Raw genomic sequence first — 14,289 nt, 5'->3', positions numbered from 1 at the left:
AGCAGGTCAACGTTTAAGCGATGCCAGCATGGGAAAGGTTAGCAGTCATGCAGGCGGCAAATGCAAATGAGGCGAACGCAAAGAAAACACTTTAAATTCATAATTGCAATGCAAACACGTACATTTATATATATGTATGCGTAATATAAGTTTGTATGTGTGTGTATATACTCAGTGGCAGATAATCCAATGGAAACGTGCCAGTTGAGCGCTAAATTTTCGCAGCGTTAATTTATGGTATGAAATTGTTGTTAGAAAATGTTTTTTTTGCTATCTTTACACACACATACATATACACTTGCAAAATTAAATTTGTAAAATAATTTCGAACAAGACGTTGTACACTTGCCACCGTCTAGTAAGTTGTTGTTTAGCGCTACATAAGTCAGTGATATAATCATATATGTGCTCAAGTGTATATACATATATATCTATGTACTAGTGTATACAAACATATAAGCTAACTCTTTAAACACTTGCGCTCAGAAAATATAACTAGTGACTAACTTCAATGCTTTATCTTATCGGCATTATTTATAAAAATACTTTTTTCCGAATCACTTAAGCGTAAATTGTTTATTGCAGATGTAAAACTACAATACTATATACAAGTATGTATGTATAAACATATGTACACATATATATATAGTATATTTAGTTAAACACACTTTACTGTTTGTAGTTCGATTTGCTTGGGCAATACTATAAACTGTAAAGCAAAAGTGATAACAAAATTAATAATTACAAAAAAATGTGTTCATATACATACATATGCATATATACCTTACGTATACTTGTATGTACATAATGGAATTTATGCAGATAAGCCGAAAGTAAACAAAAATGTTGCGTGTTAGGCTTCGGAAAGCTCGATATAACAAATAATTAAATATATATTAGCCGCGGTTGTTAAAAATTTTGCAAAATTTATCTATAGTTTTGCTGTTATTTGCATGTATAGTCATGAAAATTTACATATAAATATGTTTACATGTCATATATACCATCACCTCATAAAATATGACCCGGCTGTCAAGAGAAAAAAACAACATGTTCATCGCTTTTAATACAAATCTCTGATATCGTCTTCAAAATATGCTCATTTTGAGCCAATACCAGCATACCAACGCATAATCCAATTTTTCATACACTTGTTAGAAGCGACGGTTTGGATCGCTTTCAGCGAATTTTTTCGGTTTCGTCTAATTTATATCATTTGCTAGTTTGTTCGACAGTACCGACGTCACACTCATTAACCTTTTTAACAGTAGTGATACCCGTGACGCACGTAAGATCCTCAGCTATGTTGTGAAGCATCTTCTTTGCGACCTCTACTTCATACCCAAAACAGTAAACAAAATGTTTTGAGTCGATTAATAAGAGATGTTGAGATGTTAACTATCTTTATATGCCAGTAATGTTTCTTTAACTTTTTCGATGTTTCGATGTTATAATTCGCATAAGGCAAGTTTTTGATGACTTTTACATAATGCTTTTTGCCACTCAAAAACGCCCCTGTATCAACCGTAGCAGTAACTTTTTTCTTATTTTCTGATTTTAAGAGATGCTCTTTGAAAATAATTTTCTACAATGAAGAACCATTTTGTATTCCATTTTGATGCAAAAGACATAGTAATGCAAAAAGTATTTCGAAATATTGGAATATCGCTACCAACTGAGCATCACCCTCGGGGGTAACTAAGAATAACAAAATTGAATTTCACCAAATAATTGTATTTTTTTTTTAAACGATGCAAAATTTTGCGCTTGTCGGTACAGAGTTCTACCGAACATAAAGCAGGCTCATAACTAAATTCTATGCCGGAGTGGAGGAGTTGAGCTCCCTATAAAAGTTTTTGTCTTGTAACGTTGAAAAAATTATACAAATGATATTGAAAAATACTGCCAAGTTGGTATTCCTTGACCGGATATAAATTCGGGTTAGTTTCAGTTATGTCGGCCTGACTCTAGTCGGAATGGTGCCTTTAAGAATGCTATCTATAATAATAATAACACATGCCAAATTTCGTAAAGATATTTCGTCAAATAAAAAAGTTTTCTATACAGGATTTTAATTTTGAACGATCAGTTTGTATGTCAGCTTTATTCTATAATGCTTCGATAGCGACGGTTTCGATAACGAATCAGCTTCTTCGAAAAAAAAAATTTTGCATAATTTCAGATGGATAGTTCGTAAATGTACTTTTTAGGGTCCCTTACGTTCCTTTTTGGGTGCTACAAACTTCGTGGCAAACTTAATTTATCCATTTTAGGGTATTAGGACTCTGCTGTCGTTCAAATATGTGTACGACTGTTACCCTTCGACTGCCATGCCGCATGTCTCTTCGCCTGACAAACTTTCCATAAAAATCCATGAATGAGGAATTTCTATCACATCACAAAAAAACATAATTAATTTAAAACATATTAAATTCAATATTAAAGTATATCTTGATTTTCTATTAACAAATCGGGTGAGTGTTTGAATACCACTCGGAAGTCGGGGTTTCAAATTTCATCCCAAAAAAATATTGACTTTAATATGTATGTATACACGTCACACGTGCCAAAAGCTGTTTCTATGAAAAAGTGTATGCACAAGCAAATATTTATACACACTCAAAAAGCGTGTAACTCAAAGTCCTTGTAAAATTCAAGCGTGCGTGTGAGTGAGCGCGTGTGCCTTACGTGACTTTGAAAGTATTTTGCATACAAAAATTGCGCAAATATTTTCAGTGAAAAATTGTAAAACAATGGAATTCAGTGTTGTGCTTTACTTTGCCCGAGTCCACAAATCGATTTCTTGCACAATTTTTATACCTTTTTGGGTTGCATTTATATATATATTTCCTGGAATATAAATAACAGAGGGCAAAATATAAATAGAGCCTGCTTCGTGTGTGGTGCTGTGCGTTGCATGAAATTGTGGGAATTCCACCCCAAAAGCACTAAAGAGCTTGCAAAATTCCATTTCCCTGCAAATGTGCGCTTTAGCAAATGCTAACCCTTTTGACTGCTGCGCTTCTAGTTGCTCTTGTTGTTGCTGTTGCAAGTCATGCCACTTGAAGTTGCGTGCCTTTGCAAGAAAGCAGGCGCGAAACACTTGAAGAAAACACTTCGCAGCTTTTATGCGACTGACTGAGTGACTGAGTGGCCACTGGTGGCTGGCGGCTGGCGGCTGTTGGCTGATGTACCGTTGTTCAGGTTATAGATGGTTGCTTGGCTATTTGCTTGGTGGTTGACCCCGCCTTGCAGGCAGGTAGTTGGCAATATATTTCTAAAGCTTAAATATTTAATTATGCTTATGTGCATGTAAGTATGTGTGGCATGGTGGCAAGCTAAGATTATCAGAATTAATATTTCTGAATAAATTTCCATGCAGTATTTTCTCGGCTTAAATTTCCATTTTATTAATATTTGCGTTGGTGTTTAAGCTTTCCAAGCGAAAACCAAAAAACTACTAACACTAACTTCGACTGCATGCTTCATCTAATACCCTTCACAAATAAAAAAAAGCGCAGTTTGTGTGATAGCTTTATGCCGATCTGTACAATTTCTTTAGATATTGTACCGTTGCTTTAGTAAATAATTTATGCCAAATTTCGTAGAGATATCTCATCAAATAAAAAAGTTTTGCATACAAGCACTAGATTCCGATCGTTCAGTTTGTACGACAGCTATACGCTATATAAATGCCATATCGGCGTTTCCGATAAATGAGCAGTTTCTTGAACAGAAAAGAACGTGTGCAAAATTTCAGATCGATAAATCGACTCAGCTCTCTGAAATATATAAGTATATATAATATTTAGGATCTCCGACGTTTTCTTTAAGACATTACAAACTTTGTGGCAAATTCAATATAACCTATACAGGGTATAAAAAATAAATAAAAATCTTCACAACAGTATTAAGTTCAATCAACACTTTGATTTAATAAACGCCTGCACATTGTTGTTGTTGTCGTTCTTGCGCTGACAACTTTGAATGTAGGTTAATCGTCGAATAATATTAAGAAGAGTAGATGAAAGCCTTAGAAAAGGCATATTGAAAACAAAAAAAAAAAAAAAATAATAATAATAAATTTAATATCGAGCAATTTAAGCTCAGCTGCTTTCTAGTTTGTTGCTGCAGCTGTAGTTGTTGTTGTTTATACATTGCTATAGCTGCCAAGGAATATGAGATTTCCGCTGCTCTGCCCACTACGGCTTAGTAGTTTCATCGCTTCGCACCAACACATGCCTGAATGTATACATACTTACAGCCGTACATACACACACTGCACTGCTATGCACACCCACGCGCACAGCGACGTTTCTTACCTTGTATTTACATACATACTTGTGTGTATATATGCTACGAGCGCTGTGTTGTTGCATCGGTGTGCCTTTCCACCTTCACCTTTCGAATGTTGTTTTTGCTTTTGTATTATTTTGTTATTATTATAGTTTTTTCTCTGGATTTTGAACCTGCATCTCAATTTACTCGCTGCCAGCTGGAGGATTATTTTCAGTTTACCACGAAGTGTTTGTGTCGACGCTGGAAAGCTGCCAAGTGCTGGTAAATTGGTGTGCTTTGATTGAATTATTTACAATTTATTTAGAAGTATGTGTGTATTAGAGGTCAATATAGATTACAAACAAATTCGATTGAATAAAAGTGAGTGTTAGTAACTTATACGATATACCAAGTAAGAGTCAAGCTAATACCATTTAAGGCGAAGAATATTCATATCTAAATTTGTGAAGGAGAGATATGATGATTGGTCGTCTCCAAAGTTTAATAGGTAGAAATAATTTAGAATTTTTTTTTAAATAGTGATCAGTCTTAGGCTGATTTCCGAGCGCATTTTGATCATGCAAACGTTTTTCTTAATGTCCAATAGTTATACCGAGTATGCATAAGATCTGTAGGTGTCGCTGCTTGTCATTCAACACCAAAAAATGGCTCTACACATGAGAGAAAAAGCTCGTCCAAGTACCTAGCAGAGGTCTAAGCTTTTATAAAAGAGTGAAAGACAAAAAAAGAAAAATAATATACGGGTTAAAGTCTATTGCCATTGCGGATCGTAGATTATGCAAACCTTCTTACTAAAATTCACTCAGTTAAGTATTTTTTTAGTATTATCATCACATATGTTAAAACCTTTAATGATCTTTGATTTTCTGGCGGGTGCACTCAAAAACACGGCATCAAGTTCCAGCAATCTCTGAGTTACTACGTATTTTAGTTAAAAGAGAACTTGTTCTACTAACGCCTCCTGAATTACTCTCTACCTAAAACCCCTGTCATTCAAGTGAAATATATACTCGTACATATGTGGTTGCACTAACGGTGAGCTTTCTTCAAACTCTAGGCAGGGGTGCTTATATAAGCACATCAACGAAGTTTGTTTAACTGAAGAACTCTCTCATGTCTCTGGGTTCAACCGAGAAATATTAAGAAAGAAATTTGAGAAATTGAAAGCCCAAAATTATAGAAAATGTTTTCATTATACAGCCAAAAAATATCTCACAAAAGTTCCATGAGATGTTTGGAGCCGATTTTAAGCTGAATCTTAAAAAAAATTCTATAATGTATTGAAAACCCAAACAAGATTTTGATAAAAAAATAATAAATAAAATAATCTCTGCTCTGAAAATGAAGGTCAAATATAAAGGATAGGTGAAAACCTTTGTCACTCAATTACATAAAGTATATTGTCAAAGCTCCTTTATATAGAACGCAGCTAAAACCAACGTAAAATCTGTTCAACCAATAAAGTAAAAACATAGACAAAAACCGTCGGAATTGTTTTATTTACTGAATTGATAATGAGAGAAGAGCTTTGTCTTTAGGATGAAAGTGCTTTTGGAAGCTTTGACGAAATATCTTCAAATGAAGGTATATGACTTAAGCTATTGTGACTGAGTGACATTTTGTTACAATATTGCTGCGAAGAGACGGCATATAAAGACAAGTTACTACACTACTACTTTTTGTAATACCTGAGTTTTTAAAAAAATTTTGAATCTAAAACAAGATGCCACAGCTTTTATTAGACATCACAGTATAAATGAATAGAAATATTGAAGGGCTGAAGGTCAAAACCATGAATTTTTCAATAAACAAGACACTTAAGCATAGAAACATACAGGGTTCAGGCAATGCACTGCAAAAACGAATACCAGTAGTCAAAAGCGGCTGTGCTCTTAACTTCTACAGTTGACTTTGGTTGGGTTAGCTACTAGTAATTATGACGCAACTAACTCTTTACTAAATTAATTTAGGCTTAAAAAGGAAACCACATTTTTTTCTGAAGATAACAATCCTCATTGTTATCCTCAAAGCTACTAATGTTTAAGCAAACAGTAAAAACTTAATAAGCCGTCATAATCCTTAAAGAAGGTTTAGAAAATAACTATTTTAAAGTTGGTTGAAATGTTTGCAACTTAAAATAAAAGAAGGAAAATTACACCCCTAATGCATAATATCTCCCCGACCAAAAATTTAACCCCACTCAGACAGCGTGTCTAACTAACACGCCGTACGCGACACACGCATACTAACTACCCCAATTGAATTTTAGACGAATAACTGTAACCATTGCATTGCAATTGCATTTAATACCCAAAAGCACCCTCAGCAATGCACCGCTATTTACGCACCCACATATGTACATATGTATGTATAATGCGTAAAAATAAAGTATTATTACTTGCTTGAATAAATGCTGAAAATCCCAAGCATATCCAATGTCTTTTGCATTTAACGTTAAAACCCTCGTTTGCATGATCGGAATCGATATTTCACACAGTTACCATCTCTATTAATATTCCACAGCAAGAATATGTTATCGATAACTTTTAAAGTTATAGAGTGTGTGAGTGAGCAAAATAATACTTATCGTATTTTAAAGATAAATAAAGACCATTCAGAATAAGATTACCACATTTATGTACCAAAAGAAAAGGTCAATTACTTGACTCCTCTATATTGCGCATTCAATAAATATATAATCTGATAAAAAAAATTAATTGTCAAAATTATTACAAAGGTCTAAAAGAAAACTTTCTCGATTGATAATATTTTAGTACCGAAAATAAATATGTATGGTAAATACTCGTATGTATAAGGCAAGCTACCGTCCTTGTACATCTGTATAGCGTCTACCAATAGTGTAATGATTTTGACAGCTCGTGGTGGCCATGTTTGTTTACGAATTTGTGTCAAATTTTGTCAGTGTGTTCAATAAGGTTTGCCATTTCATTACGTCATGCTTTATTTTGGTATAACACTTGGAAAATGTCCAAGAGTATTACGCAAATTCACGTTCTCCGGTAGCTACTTAAATCTTCTCAGATAAGGCCAATTACTGGCTTACTGACTTCGTCAACAAACAAAATTGTCGCTTTGGGGTGAGTGAAATCCTCGTGTGGTTTAGGAAACGCATCTCCAAACATTGTCCTTATTTTATTCCTCAATAGCGAGCGTTTGATGAAATCGAAAATTGACTGGACATAAGCAAACGAAGCTGTGCTGGCAATTTGGCCGACATTTCGTTCAAATCATAAATGGCATAAAATTATCTGCAACACATGAAAAACAAACAGAAGCTATTTATACGAAATTTGAGTGTTTTATTTCATTTTAACATCGAAAAAGTACAGAAGCCGTGCTTGAAGATCGTCCTGTTGGCATCAGAATGAAATCAAAAGCTCTCAACATTTCTTATGGATCCACTTAATATAAATAATGGTGCAGCAAATAAAATACTTGACAACATATCTGAGAACTCTACATTCATCAAATGCATCATTATTGACAACGTGGCTTTATGAATATGACGTCCAAACTGTCCAACAATCTACCAAATGGCTCTCCAAAAATGAGCCGAAACAAAAAAAAACCAGCCGAAGCTTATAAAAAGTGTGTGAGAAATTGGTTTAAGCGTTGGAATGCTTGTATTGGCTAGGAATTGATTGGAGTTGAAGATGACTGATAAAGATTTGTATTAAAATGCGTGAAAAATTTGATCAACATTTTTGTTATTGTTATTTTTGTTGTAGAAATGATTATTTATTTCTTTCCGGTTTGATAAATTATATTCAACAATTTTCAGTTGTCACCAAACACTTAACTGGGTTGTTTAGTTTATGTGATTCCTACTGGGTCACTCACTTGTGACTCACATAACTAACAAACCGGTGAGAAATTTAAAGAAAACTACTGCGAAAGGTAGGTTTTGAGCTTAACAGCAAATTCGGCTTGATTTTTTTTTAAATGACAGCAGTTTTAAACCTTTTTGTTTAGAATTAATTTAAAAAGTCAGTTTAAGCACTTGTTTACAAGTTCAAAGGGGTTGAAAACCTGAGCGTGTTCAAGCAAGGAGTTTCGTAAAGAAATAAATAAATAAAAGCAGCGCATGCGCAGAACTCACAACAATTGTGATAACAACCCAGAAAGCGGACCATAACACATTCACCAGAAGAGAGGCAGATTTAAAGTGAAATTACAAATGGAAATTCAACTGATTGCAAAGTAGCAAAGCTATTGCAAAATTCAGATTATTAATTTTATCTAAAGTCATAAAAATAAAAACAATTATTTAAAATAATTAAATTTACAGTGTTTTGAGTGTTTAAGAGACTAATTTCTATAATAAGTGCCAAGTGAATGACTTAGGAAATAAAGTGAAGTGTGTACACGGCTGAGAAGGCTGAGAAGCGCGATAAGTAAATAGCAGAAGCTTAGTAGAATACGAACGACGAAAGCAACAAATACAACGGTGCAAAATTGTGCGGCGTACATTGACATGGCGATTATTTGACGCTCTATTAATAACGCGAATTGCACGGAAATTAAACCATAAACACACTTTTGTTACGCAATCAATGAAAGAAAGTGCAAAATAATAGCGGACAATAATTTACAAAGCGGAAATGCCTTAACGTATAAGAAAACACACACTAAGCAAAGTAGAAAAAGCAGAAACCCTGGAAAAAAAATTTACGTGCGTAGAACCTTTGTCTGCGCTTTGCCAGGATACACACAGCGGGTGCCACCCAAAAAAAAAAAAAAAAATCGAAAGTGAAGAATATTTACTGCCAGCAAGTATCCTTACCAGCGAGCGGCTACAAGTCGCAGCTTATTAACGGTATCAAATCAAACATTCAGCAAATAAAACAGTGCTTGCATACTTGTTGTTGTTGTATGCAAATAACTCATACGTGGTGCAGCAGTTCTAAGCGTAGCAATGTGTAAGTGTTGTTTTTCGTTTTCATTTATCTTTTGTGTGCACTTATGCTTGTGTGTGTGTATGTGTGTGTTTACGTAGCACACTGTCGCCAAATTGTGTAATATACTTCAAGGCGCTGCACCCCCCACAGACAGCCCAAACCACTGACATTTGCTCGAAAAGCACGCTACAAGCCGAAATTATTTTGAAAGAAACAACACGCTTCTGGCACTTAACCTCCTTCTTGTGCCTACAAAGCACAGCCGCGTACCGCACACATACTTGCATATACATGTGTAGGTATTTACATATGCGTGAGGAGTATTTTGTCGCTGATGTTGTGCTATGTGGCACGCGTTTGTTTCAAATTAGTGCCGAGGTTGAATTCTGTGTGTGTGTGCAAAAATGCCGAGCGCATCGCTATTTGTGTGCATTGTCTGTTGCATTGTTGCATGCAACTAATTAGGGGTTTTTGGAAACAAGCAAAACAAAACAAAAACTTTGAAAGGGTGCTTTGCATTGTAATTATGCCGGAGATAGTTAGGCAGGCAGAATTAATAATGGGCGTGGTTGTTGTAAGTGCCGGGCCAAGAAGTTTATTTTTTATATTTTTACTTTATTTTATTTTTCTGCTTTCTTTATTTTTATACAATTTTTTATGGTATTGAAAGGTCTTTAACATATTCAAAGAAAAATTTTGTGTATAAAACATGGTGATATATAAGGCCAGTTTTTTTTCCAATGCAATCATTGCCACGGAATCGTTGAAATTGTTACCGAAATGTTTTGGAGAGCCTACTTTAGAGAAGGTCGTGAAGTCATCGAAAACTTACCGCAGGCGAGTACTTTCACCTCTCTTAATGATAATAACATCGAAAAAGTTAAAAAAGCAGTGCTTGAAAATCGTGATGTTAGTATCAAAGCGATAGCAGAGGCTTTTGTTTTTCTCTCCCTGGTACCTACATACGAGTACTTAATAAGCTTACTTTTATAACTAGGACCAAATATTTAATTATACTTGCAAAACAGAAGATAAAAACATACAGATCAAAATATTTTGAATTTGAAGTGATTGAGCTAATAACTTTGTAACCTTTCTATAGTATAGCGTTCCTGAAGCTTCTAAAATCAGCTTGTTTCACTAAAAATATATATATAATACCTTCTTCTTATTCCTTCTTATCAAGCAAGCCATGTGTGGACCGTTGCTTCCAAAAGCGTATATCTACTCTAAGATCGATGGTAATGTCTTCGATGGTTTGTTACCATACCGTATCGCTCGGTTCTATATTTGAAAAAGTCCTCTATTTCTATTATTCATATGTCTCTGGAGTGTTGAGACACACATGCCACAACCATAATTAAAATATCGCTATTGTCACTTATCCTCCATTTAAATGATCATGACGAATTTTTGGTGAATTAGGTTTAATCGCGAAAAACATTGCTAAATTACTCGATTTCATTTACTTATTGTAGGTTACCACGTATCCGATCAGGGAATCTCCTATATATTACTATAGTTAAAAAGTAGGGTGAGGTGATTGTCGTGGTGTGGTGCACTATGAATTCCTTCCTCTCGACGAAACTGTCAATAAAGAATATTATTTGACCGTTATGCATCGTTTGCGTTAAGCTATTCGTTTGAATCGGCCGGAACTATGGGCGGACAACTCTTGCTCACTTCATCATGTTAATGTATATATGTACTCCATACTGGGCAATAAAAAAATGGAATAACAATCTTTTTCTTTTCTGAATGCTTTTCTGAATGCTTAAATATATAAAGTACTAAACGGCTAACCAATGCCATCGTATCGTATGAATGATCTAATATTTGATATACAAGCTTGTAAAATCTCAGTGATGTTAAGATTCTTGTTAAGAGCAGAAAATATGTTGTGAATTTATGACAAAAGCAGTTCTTGAACGACAAAATAGCTTAAGTTCTCTCAGAACCTTCCTTTATTAGGCAAGTAAAGGATTTCTTTGGAATATTAACGCGGCTTGCCTCATGGCGAGTTCGAAATCCGAGTTATATTATATATATTAATTTTTGAATAAGATACATATTATTTTTACTTTAGATTACACACATAAATCATACTTTTTCTGGTCGGAATACCTTTTAGAGCGATTGCCCACTAAATCCAAGAATTCACTCCACACAAACCAAAATTTTCCTAACCATGAAAATGAAGTTTGTGCAAAACAAATATATTGAAGTTAAGGCGTCCAAACTATTACGGTTTTAATAGATTTGACCTTCAGATGTTCTTTTTCGTTTGACTGAATCCTGGAGCAGAATCTTTATTCAATTCTGACATTTGACAAATAATTGTTAGGCTCATTCTATGGAATCAGTTAAAAATACGGTATCATACTCATCTTAATTACAGTACTCGAGTTGGACTGAATATGTACGCGATCGAATTGGGTTTATCGCTCTCGAATATGCCATAATTAATGAAATAAATGGTATTTTTATATTTTTAAAATGCAACTTAGTCTATGTCTGTCCTATGCTGAACCAAAAACTTTTTCAAATATCAGTCCCGATCAGTACACTGCACTATACCAGATCGTGGTACATTCTAAATGTAAAAAAAACGGTGTAGAGGTTGGGACTAACTAACTAAAAGACGAAAACTAATGAGAAGTTTAAAACGCAAGAGCATTTATCCTTGTTCTTTTACCTTCGAAAGCTAGTTTGGGCAGAGTCGCAAGGACCGTTAGAGCAGTCCTTTCTGGAGTTCCGAGTTTTCACTTACTTATATGTATATTTCCTTTCGTCTTCCGGAAGATTTTATGAGGCGATCAAAACCCTTCATTATTTACATTACAAAAACTATGAATTGTAGAAATTAGTTACGCTTCGACTCTCAGCAGTGTAAGCTTTTTGAAGACGCTTAAAATATCTTCATTTGCTAAGATCATCCAGAAATACCATACTCTTTATCCACTATGAAAGTAAATCTTGTAAACATTTACCAACTACATTAAAAGGAAAACTGACCAATAACACATCATATATTATTTCTACTTCCAGCTAAAACACCGTCATTCGATAAAGATCGGGACTACATCGGCTTTGCCACACTACCCGAGCAAGTGCATCGGAAGTCAGTAAAACGCGGCTTCGAATTTACGCTCATGGTTGTTGGCGAATCTGGTCTAGGCAAGTCAACGCTGATCAATAGCCTCTTTCTCGGTGATCTGTACAAGAATCGAGTAATACCCAATGTTGAAGAACGGCTCGAAAAGACGACGCGTGTTGAAAAGAAGACAATGGATATAGAAGAGCGTGGTGTACGCTTGCGCTTAACGGTGGTGGATACACCAGGTTTCGGCGATGGCATCAATTGTGAGGATAGTTGGCGCGTCTGCACTGCCTACATCGATGAGCAGGTGAGTGAGATGTTGGAAATCGAAGATTTGTATCATAAACAAAAAGTTTTATTGTTCTACTTTCACTTTCACAGTTCCGTCAATACTTCACGGACGAGAGCGGACTTAATCGTCGCAATATACAGGATAACCGGGTGCATTGTTGTTTGTACTTTGTGCCGCCGTGGGGTCATAGGTGCGTACTTGAGCTTTTATGCTTTTGTAATTTTGAATCAAAACTTTACTTTTCGCTTGCAGTCTCCGCCAGATGGATCTGGATCTCATTAGGCGTCTACATCGCAAGGTCAATATTGTGCTGGTAATCGCCAAGGCGGATTGTCTGACCAAAAATGAGATACGCAAACTCAAGGAGCGCATACTACAAGATCTGGAGGATAACAAAATACAGTTATATCAGTTTCCCGAATGCGATTCCGATGAAGATGATGATTTCAAACAGCAAGATCGTGATCTAAAAGCTTCGATACCATTCGCCGTTGTCGGCAGCAACACGATACTTGAGGTGGCGGGCAAAAAAGTGCGCGGTCGTCAATATCCCTGGGGTGTAGTGGATGTGGAAGACCCCGAACATAGTGATTTCAATAAATTACGTACTTTCCTCATCTCGACACACATGCAAGATCTGAAGGACACTACACAGGATGTGCACTACGAGAACTTCCGTGCACAATGCATTTCACAGATATCGCAACACGCGCTCCGAGAGCGCGGCAAATTGAAGCGCGACTCGATCAGCTCGACCAATGGTTTTGATGCGGCCATTTCGGAAACCGATCGCCTGCTTTTGCAGAAGGACGAAGAGATACGACGCATGCAGGATATGCTCACACAAATGCAGGAGAAACTCAAGCAGACACATTTGATGGAGATGAAGAAAAACGACAGTGTTATCGATGTTTAAGTACATAAAAAGAGAGAGAGATAGCTGGCGTACTAGAGAGTAACCAATAGAGAGCAGTTTGAATATAGAATTTCTTGTAGGAATGAGCTCAAACCCCAGCAAATCCACAAACTACCAACATTTCGCGCACAACTGTACAACGCTGAGTATTCATTATTTAGAAAAAGGAATTTATAGTATTTTCAAGCACAGACACACACAAATATATATATTACAATATCTATATAGTACACATATTTAGCTTAGTTTGAGTTTAAATTAAACCAAACAAAGTTAGGTTAGGTTCCCTTGCATAAATACTAGACACTCCAAAGTGTTTTCTGAGCTCATTATGATTTCGATTTTCATTTTTGAATTCTGCCACACACATACCAGTGCAATAAAATATACACACATATATATAGAAAAACAACGATAAGCTGATCAAGGCTTTATTTCGAAACCCAAAATTCAGAAAAATATGTATTCCCATACGTACATACAAATACATAAAAAATGCATTCCACATTTATCATTACAAAAGTGAAATATATATGTAGTCTGCAAAACGAATAACTGTTTTTTCGAGAATCCAAACGTTAGCGGTATTCACAAGCGTTAAATAGCTACTTACTAATCAATTGCATATTAGAGGCGATCATATTTAAACGAAAAAATAAGTCATTAAAAATATTACAAATAATAAATTTACAAAAAAAAATTTCGAAAATAATAATGCATTTAAAAATATTTGCATATGAAGAGTTCAAATTGGATAGCAACA

At 35.2% G+C, this 14,289-nt stretch overlaps 1 protein-coding gene across 1 annotated transcript; it reads left to right on the top strand.

Moving 5' to 3' along the window:
* The first annotated feature begins 8,303 nt into the window (after positions 1-8,303).
* Positions 8,304-14,081, top strand: Septin4 (septin 4). Its single transcript, XM_014231989.3, has 4 exons — positions 8,304-9,239; positions 12,267-12,625; positions 12,700-12,800; positions 12,863-14,081. The coding sequence occupies exons 1-4, from the start codon at positions 9,236-9,238 to the stop codon at positions 13,524-13,526; spliced, it is 1,128 nt and encodes a 375-aa protein (XP_014087464.1). The 5' UTR covers positions 8,304-9,235; the 3' UTR covers positions 13,527-14,081.
* Positions 14,082-14,289: the final 208 nt, after the last annotated feature.

Source organism: Bactrocera oleae, chromosome 5 (assembly GCF_042242935.1).
Source record: "Bactrocera oleae isolate idBacOlea1 chromosome 5, idBacOlea1, whole genome shotgun sequence".
Taxonomy (NCBI): Eukaryota; Metazoa; Arthropoda; class Insecta; order Diptera; family Tephritidae; genus Bactrocera; species Bactrocera oleae.
The sequence above is the reverse complement of the archived record's forward strand: the minus strand, read 5'-3'. Positions and strand labels throughout refer to the sequence as shown.

Coding starts and splice junctions, on each gene's coding strand:
- Septin4 (XM_014231989.3), top strand. Junction 12,626..12,699: donor CTGCCTACATCGATGAGCAG/GTGAGTGAGATG, acceptor TCACTTTCACAG/TTCCGTCAATACTTCACGGA. Junction 12,801..12,862: donor GTGCCGCCGTGGGGTCATAG/GTGCGTACTTGA, acceptor TTTCGCTTGCAG/TCTCCGCCAGATGGATCTGG.